The sequence below is a fragment of the Strigops habroptila genome, chromosome Z, assembly GCF_004027225.2.
Source record: "Strigops habroptila isolate Jane chromosome Z, bStrHab1.2.pri, whole genome shotgun sequence".
Lineage (NCBI taxonomy): Eukaryota > Metazoa > Chordata > Aves > Psittaciformes > Psittacidae > Strigops > Strigops habroptila.
Window position 1 is genome coordinate 56,314,259 of NC_044302.2, and position 12,383 is coordinate 56,326,641.

General features: G+C 40.5%; 1 protein-coding gene across 7 annotated transcripts in view; it reads right to left on the reverse strand.

The window, feature by feature from the left end:
- The window catches only part of SPIN1 (spindlin 1), a 57,404-nt gene that overhangs the window by 16,112 nt on the left and 28,909 nt on the right, over nt 1-12,383 (reverse strand). For all 7 annotated transcript variants that reach the window (XR_003989328.1, XM_030471370.1, XM_030471364.1 and 4 more), the window contains one exon: nt 12,110-12,335. Coding sequence is in view for 6 of the 7 variants with exons in the window: in XM_030471370.1 (XP_030327230.1) it covers nt 12,110-12,161 (52 nt within the window). In the remaining variant the exon portion in view is untranslated. The remainder of the gene's footprint in view (nt 1-12,109; nt 12,336-12,383) is intronic.

Genomic DNA, 12,383 nt, shown 5'->3' on the forward strand with positions numbered 1-12,383 from the left:
GCTCCCATTATAAAAAGCAAGCAAACACCAGCTGCATTGTGAGACATTTTATCTTCTTAGTTAACTGATCTCCAATTTTCAGCTGAACCGGGACATACACCCCTAGAATGTTTATGGGGAAAAGGAGCAAACTGGGTTACTCTCACAACAGAAGAGGCTCAAGGTTTAGTATTAAGGCCTGGGGATCCTCCTATAATACCTGCTGGCCACTGGGGAGGTACAGGGGGCAGGCAAAGCCCTGTGGTGGGAGAATACTTCAGAGCTGCAAAACACCATGCTGAAATTTGCCATCTCAGACATGCTGGACAGATCCAAGCCTGCAGGTCAGGACAGACAGCCACCAAGCCTCCTGGGCACGACAGGGCAGAGAAGACTGGTCAGTCAATGGAGCAACCGTGTGGGTTTTTACAGGGCCCAGGACAAAAGGCAGTGAAGTGGCTCACACCATCAAGAGGCCACTGTGATTGCCAATGTCACAGTACAATTGCTGTATTATGACTCTGTTGTGATTTCAGTGTATTGCTCCAAATCCCATGTAATGTCAAATGTCTTCAATTGATATCAAAACACTGAACCCTCCTTGCCTGCAATATCTAAAAGGGCCTGGTCAGAGTGCTGGACTGGCAAATGTGTAACTAACGTCTCATTTATGTACAAACATGCCCAGAATTTCAACTATGGATGCTTAAATTAACACTTACAGAGAAATATTTAAGGTTTTCTATAGGTCGAAGCAAACCAATTCTTTTAAAGTTAACACTATATGCATGTTCCAAGCATAGCTTTGGAATATATCTGCTGAAAACTTTCATGATAGTCATAGTGTCACACAAGAGTTGAACACTAAAATTATCATTAACCTTCAAAAGTCTTCATAAATATTTTAATCTTTAAATTTTTATCTGAAAAATTCAAGAGGACATATACAAAGTTACAGAAATGGCAGAATTAACATAAGACTACACCTTAAAACAGTCAAGCTCATACCAAATCCTTAGGAACCTGCATTTCCAACTGTAATGACATCTGAAACGTTTGGGTTTCAAAAATTAAGCCTTACAAGCCAATTACTACAGTAAAGATCCTCTTTGCAATTTTTGCTGTTGCAAGACCAGATAATTGAACTGCATGTTTTTAAGAACTTTTAGGTGGAAATTTAAAAAGCAGTACCACAAAAAGCTTGATTAGAAATCTAAAAGACTTTGGGACTTGACTACAACCACTAAACAAGCTTTCTGATCATACTGTTAGTTACCTTCTCTGTATATTTTACTAATACATAATATAATAAAACATGTTTTATTAAGAATATGGTGGTGTTATTAAAAACATTTATCAGAAAAGATATCTGTTCTTATAAAGTGGAGGAACTGCATCATCAAACACACACACTGTATTTTACATTACTGCCTGATGAAAGACAGATTTTGGCTAAATTGGCTCAAACAGTTAAAACCCCAGAAGTAACACCCATATTCTGCAAATAGTCCAGCACAGTACTTGCTTTCTGTCCTCCTCTCAAGGTCTCTGAACCCACGCATAAGAACAGAGGTCCAAAGCATTAGTCTTCCAAAGTGACAAACAGGAATGCTAGAGGTACACAGAAGGCTACAGAAGCTGCAATAAACACAAAGGAGAAGCTATGAGGACCTCTGGGAATGGGTGTCTGTCCAGTTCACTAACTTCTCACCTTGGGAACCTCGTATTTTTGATAGGATTCAACTGCTTCATTTATGTAGTGAAGTATAACCCAAAGCCAGCTATGACAAATAAGTACTGCTCACCAGCCAATACCTTAAGATAGCTCCAGGTAAAAGAATCACAGAATCATCGAATTGTTAGGGTTGGAAGGGACCTGAAAGACCATCTAGTTTCAGCCCCCCTGCCATGGGCAGGGACACTTCCCACCAGACCAGGTTGCTCAAAGCCCCATCCAACCTGGCCTTGAACACTGCCAGGGATGGGGCAGCCACAACTTCCACGGACAACCTGTGCCAGTGTCTCACCATGATAATAGTAAAAAACTTCTTCCAACGTCTAATCTAACTCTACCCTCTTTCAGTTTAAAACATTCTCCCTTGTCCTGTCATTACATGCCCTTGTAAAAAGTCCCTCTCCAGATTTCTCGAAGGCCCCCTTTAGGTACTGGCTGCTATAAGGTTTCCCTGGAGTCTTCTCTTTTCCAGGCTGAACAACCCCACCTCTCTCAGCCTGTCTTCACAGGAGAGGTGCTCCAGCCCTCTGAGCATCTTTGTGGCCTCCTCCGGACTCACTCAAGCAGGTCCATATGCCTCTTATGTTGGGAGCCCCAGAGCTGAACACAGTACTTCAGATAAGGTCTCATGAGAGTGGAGGAGAGGGGGAGAATCACCTGCTTCAACCTGCTGGTCAGGCTCGTTTTCATGTGGCCCAGGACACGGCTGGTTTTCTGAGCTGTAAGCACACACTGCCAGCTCATGCTGAGCTTGTCATCAACCAACACCCTTAAGACCTTTTCCGCAGGGTTGCTCTCACTTCAGACTCTGTGCAGCCTGTAGTTGTGCCTGGGATTGCTCTAACCTGGGTGCAGGAACTTGCACTTGGCCTCACTGAATTTCATGAGGTTGGCATTGGCCCACCTCTCAAGCCTGTCGAAGTCCCTCTCGGTGGCATCCCTTCCCTCCAGCGTACTGACCACACCACACAGCTTGGAGTCATTGACAAACTTGCTAAGGATGCACTCAATCCCACCGTCCATGTTGCCAACAAAGATGTTCATAGAATCGTAGAATAGTTTGGGCTGGAAGGGACCTTCAAAGGTCACCTAGTCCAAGGCCCCTGCAATGAGTAGGGACATCTTGAACTAGATCAAATTGAACAGCACCAGTCTCAATACCAAGCCCTGAGGAGCACCACTTGTCATGGGCCTCCACTTGGACACTGAGCCATTGACCACAACTCTCTGAGTGTGGCCATATACCAAGTTATGGCATTTGGATGTTTAATACAAATAAAACAGGCTTTCAATGTACAACAGCAAGTATCTGAAGATCACAGGACAAACTCACTAACTACATGCCTACTTGCCAGAATTCACCTCAGTATTTTGCACTGTCTGAATTCAGTAATGCCTCAAGTTGATGCAACCTCTTTTTAAAGACATCTCAGGTTACACTATTGAACTGTGTAGCACTTCACTTGGCTAGGCAGCTGAAGAAATTGTAGCAAGAGTTCACTGAATCATGAAGATTTTTGTCACCTCCAGCAGCTCTAAACAGGGAGATGGAACAGCACAGAATCCTGACATTTTACATATTTTAGTAACAAGATCAAAATCAGAATTATCTTATAAATCTGCCTGCCTGATTCTTTTTTGGTCCAAAGAAATCCTTCAATGATAATTTTTCCACTGCTACTGGAAAGCTGCAAGAAACCTTAGGGCCAAAGTTCAGTAACATCCAGAGTTTGCAATTGTACCTAACCTTTGGGGGGGAAGAGGAAGATGGCGCAGTCATCAACAGTGCCACTTTATCATTTATCGCTTGGGACAGCATCTTCCTTATTGCTGACAAGATATATTCAAATAGTACACCCATAATCCTTGCAATCTTCAGTGAGCATTTTGAAATCAAGACAAAGAAGCCAGCTTAAGCAGTTCATGCACATTAACAATAGGACAGCTTGATTTAATAGCTGCACTGTTAAACACACATATGCACCCTCCCTGACCATACCCCCAAATTTCACTGTCTGATCCCCTTTCAGTCACTGTAAAACAAGGATAATGTCCACAGGAAAACAGTAACCCTCCAGAACTGTTTTGAACTGCTTTTTCTCTCATTATCAAAATCATCTAGAAGTAATGCCTTAAAGTAACTGCTGTAACAATTACAGGTATTATTTATAACCCGAAGATGATGCAGGTTTTATACCTTAGGAAACTGGTTCCACGCTTGAAGACCATATACTACATAACGCTCTAACCCCCAAAACTGCATCAATAAGATGTACATACTTCTGTGTAACAGCAGCATGCGAAAGACCATTTCCCTAATAAAAGCTTACACTGAAGTCCACAGATGGCACAAAGATGGTATGTTCAAACAGACACCAGTAGTAAAAATACGGAAAGCATGCTGAACAGCCCCTGTCACACGCAGGAAAAGCTGTGGACCCCAAAGTACCTCTATAACAAAACAATCATCTCCTCCTTGCGAAGTATCATCTGACCCTTGCCAAGATAAAATATATGTTTCAAGCAGCTAATGCAACATAGTCTTTGAATGGCTGTAAAAACTATTCTTTTGAAGTGGTAAATCCCATTATAAACAATTCACAATAAAAGTATTTGGAAATGCTGTTCAGTTTTTCTTTTCCCTATGGGAATTAAGTAGTGAAATGTAAATATGAAAATACTTCTGATGTGTGAGGATATCTTAAGTTCTGTATATTTTGCTTTTTGCACAATTAAAGGAAGTAGTAAAGGTACCACAAAATAAATCAGACAGGAAACTTAATTTTATATGGCAAGAAATCAGCTCTTCTTTCAAAATCTAGAATTGGTAAGAGCTTGCAGAGTCTCTTTATAGAGATATTTATTTGTAAATGTATGACATTTTAATGAGTGATGTCAATGATGTCTTACTGCTATGTTTTAATGATTTAAAATATTCTTTGTGATAATTTTAAGTTAACTTTTAACATACACTTATGTTGCCAATCTCCTCCTTCACCTAATGATTGCGGAACACAACAAAGCAGTAACTGTCTTATACTAATTCTCCTGAAACATCCAGTACTAACTTAACAGCTTGGGATAGAAGCCTAATTAGCATTAGTCATTCTCTGTCATATGCCCAGTTCAAAGCACAACAGCATTTAAAAAATCCCAAACATTTCAAGGGCAGCAGTATCTTCAAGCAAATTTGTCAGGAGAGAAAACAACTGCATACCAAGTATTTTGGGGTCGAGCAGTTTGGTTACAAGTGGCAATGTGACTTCAAAGATGTCAATACTAACTAAAGAACAATAAAGAAGAGTTATTACATTCTTACACAGCATGAATGCCACTAACTGAATGGTCTAAATCCGCAATCTTTACCTCCTTTTAACTATGGAAAGACAAGTTTTAACTAGAGTACTCCATTCCATATCTTAGGTAACACTCAAAATACTCTACAAATAAGCTGCCCTGAATTTAAAAATAGGAAAAAATCAACACTGAACAAAAATCAAAGTAAATGGATTAGTTTTCGTCATCTTTATAATAACCCGTGAAGACTGAAACTTTGATGAATCTGAGGAAGGAGAAAATATTTATGTTTCAATCAACCATGTAAGAGCACAGAAACACATTTTTTATAATAGAAAGTGAACACAAAACTTCAACTCCCTGTCAAGCACAACAGAATTCAGCATTTAACTGTCACATGGTCTGTGCGATTTTGAGGCTCAGTTAATTCTGCTCAGATCCTCAAAATTCAACAGCAAAACTAGAAACGATGTTTCTGAATACTTCTACTTCAACCTTGACAAAGAAAAGGGATAAGACAAGACGCACTAAAATATTCTTTCATAAGGCTGACTCCAAGGGTAGTATACATGTCATTTCAGCTGCAGGGTATAAGAAGAGAGAATACGGAGAAGGACAAGAGAAAGCTATTGGCAATGTTTTTATTGTTGTCACATCAGACAGCACCATTCAACTCATGAACATTGGACAGGCTCTTCAAAACACAGCACCATTAGCTTACCTCTCCGAATATCCCTTGTGTTTACAACAAGCAGTGAAGGGTGGATATTATAAAGTTATATTTCAGAATCTTCTCTGGGAACAGCAGTAATACCACAGGAATTAACTCTGGATGCTATTTCAGAATTACTTTCAGGGACCTAAGAAACTCTTTGGTGTGCTTCTACTCACCTAGTATTGCCCAACCTGAACTTGAAAGAGTTTGGGGAAGGAAGAGAGTTCTTTTAATCAAAGCAGACCAGAAGTACAGAGATAAAATTAATTCTGACTCTGTCCATAAAGATTTCACTGCAATCCTAACCAAGTCATTTCTAGAAGTGGGATCTCTTTCCTTAGTTCACAAAGACAATAGTGCAACTATTTTAAATGGTGAAAAAAATACAAAATCTCATAAATACATGGCATTAAACAGGTGATCACCAGACTAAAGGCCAAATGAAAGTGTAAGCGTAAGTGTAATCACAACTCATTTTACAACCAACTATACTACAGTGTTAATTAAAAAAATAAAAAAATGAAAAAAAACCCCAAACAAACCAAAAAAACTCCAACCACAAACCCCAAATTGTATTGCCCTATAGTGGACACAGCCATCCACTAATTAGAGAGACAGGCACACTGCCATGCATAGGAGCAGCTGGCTGATGCTGCTGTCTCTACAAGAAGATGAAATCAAAGTCAGATGTAGAAAACTCTGGTAATGCTTTTTTTTTTTTTTTTTAAATTAAATTTTGATAATGCCTTGATTCTCCTGGAAAGCATACTAAGGCACATGAAAAACAGCGAGGTGGTTGGTGACAGCCAACATGGCTTCACTAAGGGGAAATCCTGCCTGACCAATTTGGTGGCCTTCTATGATGGGGCTAAGGAACAGATGGACAGGGGCAGAGCAGTTGACGTCATCTACCTGGATTGTGCAAAGCGTTCGACGCTGTCCCGCACGATATCCTTGTCTCTAACTTGGACAGACATCAATCTGATGGATGGACCACTCGGTGGATAAAGAACTGGCTCGATGGCCGCACGCAAAGAGTTGTGGTCAACGGCTCAATGTCCAGTTGGAAACCAGGCTGTCCCTCAAGGATCGGTGTTGGGACTGATCTTGTTCAACATCTTTGTCAGTGACATGGACAGTGGGATTGATGCCCCCTCAGCAAGTTTGCCAATGACACCAACCTGCGTGGTTCAGCTGGGAGGGAAGGGATGCCATCCAGAGGGACCTTGGCATGCTTGTGAGGTGGGCTGATGCCAACCTTACGAAGTTCAACCAAGCCAAGTGCAAGGTCCTGCACCTGGGTCAGGGCAATCCCAGGCACAGCTACAGGTTGGGGAGAGAAGTGATTAAGAGCAGCCCTGCAGAGAAGGACTTGGGGGTCTTGGTTGATGAGAAACTTTAACATGAGCCGGCTTCAATGTGCACTCACAGCCCAGAAAGCCAACCATATCCTGGGCTGCATCAAAAGAGGCGTGACCAGCAGGTCAAAGGAGGTTGATCCTGCCCCTCTACCCTGCTCTTGTGAGACCCCACTTGGAGCACTGTGTACAGTTCTGGTGTCCTCAACATAAAAGGGACATGGAGCTGTTGGAGCAGGACCAGAGGAGGGCCACGAGGATGATAAGGGAGCTGGAGCACCTCCCGTGTGAAGACAGGCTGAGAGAGCTGGGGCTGTTCAGTCTGGAGAAGAGAAGGCTGCATGGAGACCTCATAGCAGCCTTCCAGTATCTGAAGGGGGCCTATAAGGATAATGGGGACGGACTCTTCATTAGGGACTGTAGTGATAGGACAAGGGGTAATGGCTTCAAACTTAAACAGGCAAAGTTTACGTTAGATATAAGGAAGAAGTTCTTTACTGTGAGGGTGGTGAGGCACTGGAACAGGTTGCCCAAGGAAGCTGTGAATGCTCCATTCCTGGCAGTGTTCAAGGCCAGGTTGGATGGAGTCTTGGGTGACATGGTTTAGTGTGAGGTGTCCCTGCCAATGGCAGGGGGGTTGAAACTAGATGATCTTAAGGTCCTTTCCAACCCGAACTATTCTATGATTCTGTGATTTTGCCCTACTTGAATGTGACACAACCACTAGTTTATCTATACCTCCAGGTAGTTTTTTTATAGCCTGTACAAGATCTACTGTATATATGTGTGTATATATAGACAGTCTGTACACATATACACATCCAGAGTCTGCTAGAATCCCACGATGATTTTACATGATTAACAGATCAAATATATAGTTCGTAAAGTATTCCCATTTTTTCACCCTATCTTTTAATCAGAAGGAAGAATGAATAATACGAAGACTATACTAACTCTATATTATCTACTCTCAGATGATTACAATTTTACAGGCAAGACTTCAAAAAACTTATTTTACATTTTAAGTATCTAGCTGTGCTGAAACACTATTTTTTCATGCAGTTTCTTGGAAGTGGCAACCATCTTTAAAAAAAGGAAGGCAATAAATGTCAAAATACAACAACAATGCTGTAAAGCACAGCAAATCCTGTTTAAAAGTTGTGAGTGCACACGACTTTTTTTATAGTGTCCTAGCAAATCACTGATGCTCATGAGATCTTCAAGAGATCCTCACAAGAGCACCTTGTCCAGCCCTGCTGCTGGGGAAAGCGACTTCACTGGACCAGGTTGCCCAGAGTCCCATTCAACCTGACCTTGAACACGTGCAGTGATGTGGCATCTACAACTTCGCACAACCTGATCCAGCATCTCACTACCCTCACTGTAAAAAATTTCTTCCTCATGCTCAATCTAAATCTATTGTCTTTCTGTTTAAAACCATCATGCCCTGCCATATCACTACACGCCTCGGTTTTCTCTCTCCATCGAATGGACCCCTTATAAGGAAGGCTCCTGTAAGGTCTCCCTGGAGCCTTCTCTTCCAGGCTGAACAACCCCAGCTCTCTAAGCCTGTGTTCATAGGAGAGGTGCTCCAGCCCTCTGATCATCTTCATGGCCTCCTCTGGACTCAAGTAGGTCCACGCTCCCCTTGTATTGGGGGCCCCAGAGCTCAAAGTAGCACTGCAGGTGGGGTCTCACCACAGCAGAGGGAATCACCTCCTTCGACCTGCTGGTCACGCCTCTTTTGATGCAGCCCAGCATACGGTTGGGTTTCTGGGCTGTGAGTGCACACTGCCGGCTTAAGTACAGCTTTTCATCATCCATCAGCACCCCCAAGCCCTTCTCTGCAGGACTGTCCTCAATCCATTTATGTCCCCATCTGTACTGATATTGGGATTGCCCCAGTATCAATACAGATACTGCCCAGGTGCACTTGCCCTTGTTGAACTTCATGAGGTTTGCACTGGCCCATGTCTCAAGCCTATCAAAGTCCCTCTGGATGGCAACCCTTACCTCCAATGTGCTGACTCCACCACACAGCTTGGTGTCATTAGCAAACTTGTTGAGGGTGCACTCAATCCCACTATTTCATTCATGAAGATACTAAATAGTATTGGTCCCAGTACTGACCTTTGAGGGACATCACTCATTACTGGTTTTCAGCTGGATATTGATCTGCTTACTGTAACTCTTTAGATGCAGCCATCCAGAAGAGGGAGAGTTGCTACCTACACCCCTCTGTCCCTTCACCCGGTTGCACTTTTGACAGCTTTCTGTCTTAGAGATACTTTTCAAAAAATCAGAAAGCCCAAACAACCACTCACTATAATCTTAATTTATGTCACACTTCAAGGCTTCTTTTACAGCCATCAAAATAACCATTTCATAAACTCTGATGAACTCAATTACTGCATTTGCTGTTCTTTTCAAAGGAAGAATTTGACCACCATTAGTTAAAGTACCACTGTTATAAACAAACATTCTGTCCTGCTTGCCCAGTAGCTGCCTTTAAAAGTCTAATGCCCAATGTTCGCTGCAGAATGGGCTATGCAGTCTCCTAACAATGGCTGCCTGCTGCACTCTTTCCTAATACATATCCAAAATCAAGAAATAAACAGCAAATAATTCCATGTCTCCCCCCACTTTTTCACCCTCCCCAAAAGCAGCAAAAGCTGTCTAGCCTCGGCTCACCAAATATGATCAGGAGGAGCAGCAGCAGTAACAGTAAGGCAGTCAGCAGTTGTCTTCCTCAAGCAAGACTATAACAGCCAGAGGCTGAAAGCCAGGAACACCCAAGCCTAGGCCACAACTACGTCAGGAGTTGAGGGAGGCCAAATGTGTATGATTTATGGGTTGTATTTAAATAACAGTGATACTACATTAACCAAATTAATAAAGTTAAGGACTTCCCAGTTAAGATTAAAAAACTTTACAAAGAAAATGATAAATTGTAACTTACCTAGGGATACCAAAAAAAACCCCAAAAATAGCATCTAAGGAAATCTGTGTATTAATTTTAACGACAGTTGGGCATGGCACCAGTTGTAGGAAAAACTAACATGAACAAATAATAGAAAATGCACCTAAAAAAAAAAAATCAAAAAAACCCAAAAAAAACCAAAAAAAACATAGACTTATTCTGGAAGAACAAACAGAAAGTGAAATTTTCTTCAAGATATTTAAGTAAAATGTCCTAGCTTAGCTTTTTGGGTTTTGGCTTTTTTTTTTTTTTTTTTTTTTGGCTTTTTTTCTTTTCAAGAAAAAAATAATATAACCACATAATTACCCTTTTTGTAAATTCCACGTTATGACACTTCAAATCTGTGCTGTAGTTTTGTTGTTCATCACACGTCACATTGAAGTTGTTAATTAAAATTATCCTAACAGTTGCCTTAAAAACCTAGTGTCTGCATTCTTGAAATTTAGCACAGTGCCCAGTTAATGTTTAGCAGTCAACAAGACTTCAGTTACGTACCCGGTCAAAGCCTGCCCTCCTTGTTTTTCTCTTACGAATACAATTCTACTCCCACACGTATTCTGATAGTGTCAAGAGGAAGGATGACGCATCAGTTGACAGAATGAAAACTCACTGAACCAAGTGATTTAGATTTTGTACTGGTTCTCTCCATTGAAACCATTTATTAAAAATATTTGCCAGAGTTACCTTTGAAATCAGTAAATGTTTCAAATGAGCAGCAAATGAAACATTAATGTAAGCTAATCACAGGTAAACAGTTTTGAAAGTTTCCAGAGGGTTTCAGAAAAAATTCCAGAAACAGTTGCTTCAGTTTTCAATGAATTGCATAGGTATTTGAAAGCACTAGAGTGGACTATTGCTTGGGTGTTTTAAAAGTTAACTTAGCTTTCCCAATTTTACATGACATTTGCTTGGTTTCTTGAAGTAGTTAGAAAATACCAATTCACAATGGTTGGTGATAGCAAATATGCTGCATTAGGTGTCTACAAAGTCTTTCACCTCACAGGTCACTGACTAGTGACTTTTGCTGCAGCAGAAAATAGGAAGGACACTTCCCCCTCACGGAAGTAATTCTATAGCAGAAAAGAAATTACTAAGTATACAAACCGACATACGTTAACAAAGTTCAATAAAAATGAAATAATTAGACTATTGAACAGCATTCATGAGCCTTTTTATTCTCGGACTGCTGGTCTGTAGAATTCTTAACTTGCAAATGCTAACTTCTAGTCTCTGCCCCATACTGAGGCAGAATGCACAGCCAAGGCAGAGTCTAGCTTAATTTATAGAGAACCAAGCATCGACCTACAGAACAATTCTTCACTGGTCACTTGATGCTTTTTTTGCCTCTCTGCTGATAATCCTTACGACAGAGCACACAAGACCAACTGAGATTCATTAGCCTTTCAAGCTGCAAAACTCTGAATAAGCCTAACTAGTCATAAGACAATGAACACTGACTCATATTTTATATTTGCCTGAACAAAAAATTGCTTTAAAATACTTTGACTAACCTATTTCAGTTTAGAGAGCACACACAGCAGCAACACGATTTGCATTTTTGCAGTGTTTTCAAGAGATTTTCTTTTACAATTATTAGCTGATTAGCTTCTATAAAACCATGAAGTTTTACTCTAAATTATAAATAAATAGTGAATAAATTTCTGTTTATGTTCCAGATTTCTGAGATGAACAAGAGAACTTCTGCCCTTGATATGACAACGTAATCCTACAACATTGATTTTGTTACTTTTTAGAACTTTATGTAACTTACAGTTCTAATAAAACTTCAATATTGTATATTAAACACCACTTATATGTACTTCTGTATTGCTAAATTAAATTTACATATATCCTTTCAATTCATCAGCTTCTATAACAAAAGTAAATGTTCTTCTAAGACAGGAATGGTAACACCTTTGTAAAACCATTAACTTATAGACAAAAAAAACCAAACCAAACCAAACCAACAAACAAAAAACAACTGTAAAGTAAGAACACTTTTTGCCCTCTAAAACCAAACAAAACCATCCAAAAAACCACCTCACCTGCATCAGCTCTGGACCGCTGACCTGGTGATTTTCCAAATGGGGTCTTCATTCATCTGTGTTTAAGTGAGCAGCAAAGCTGCTGGACTAGGGTGAAAATCCAGTTCTTCCCAACTCCCAAGGTATCTTCTTACTCTTGGAAGAAGATAGCTACTTATTAATCCACCATTCAATCATGAATTTGTCCTTCCTCAAATGTAGAAGATGTATTTTCAATTATAGTACTCTGGAAAAAAACAAAAAAACAAAACCCCAAAAAAACAGGTAAAGTATA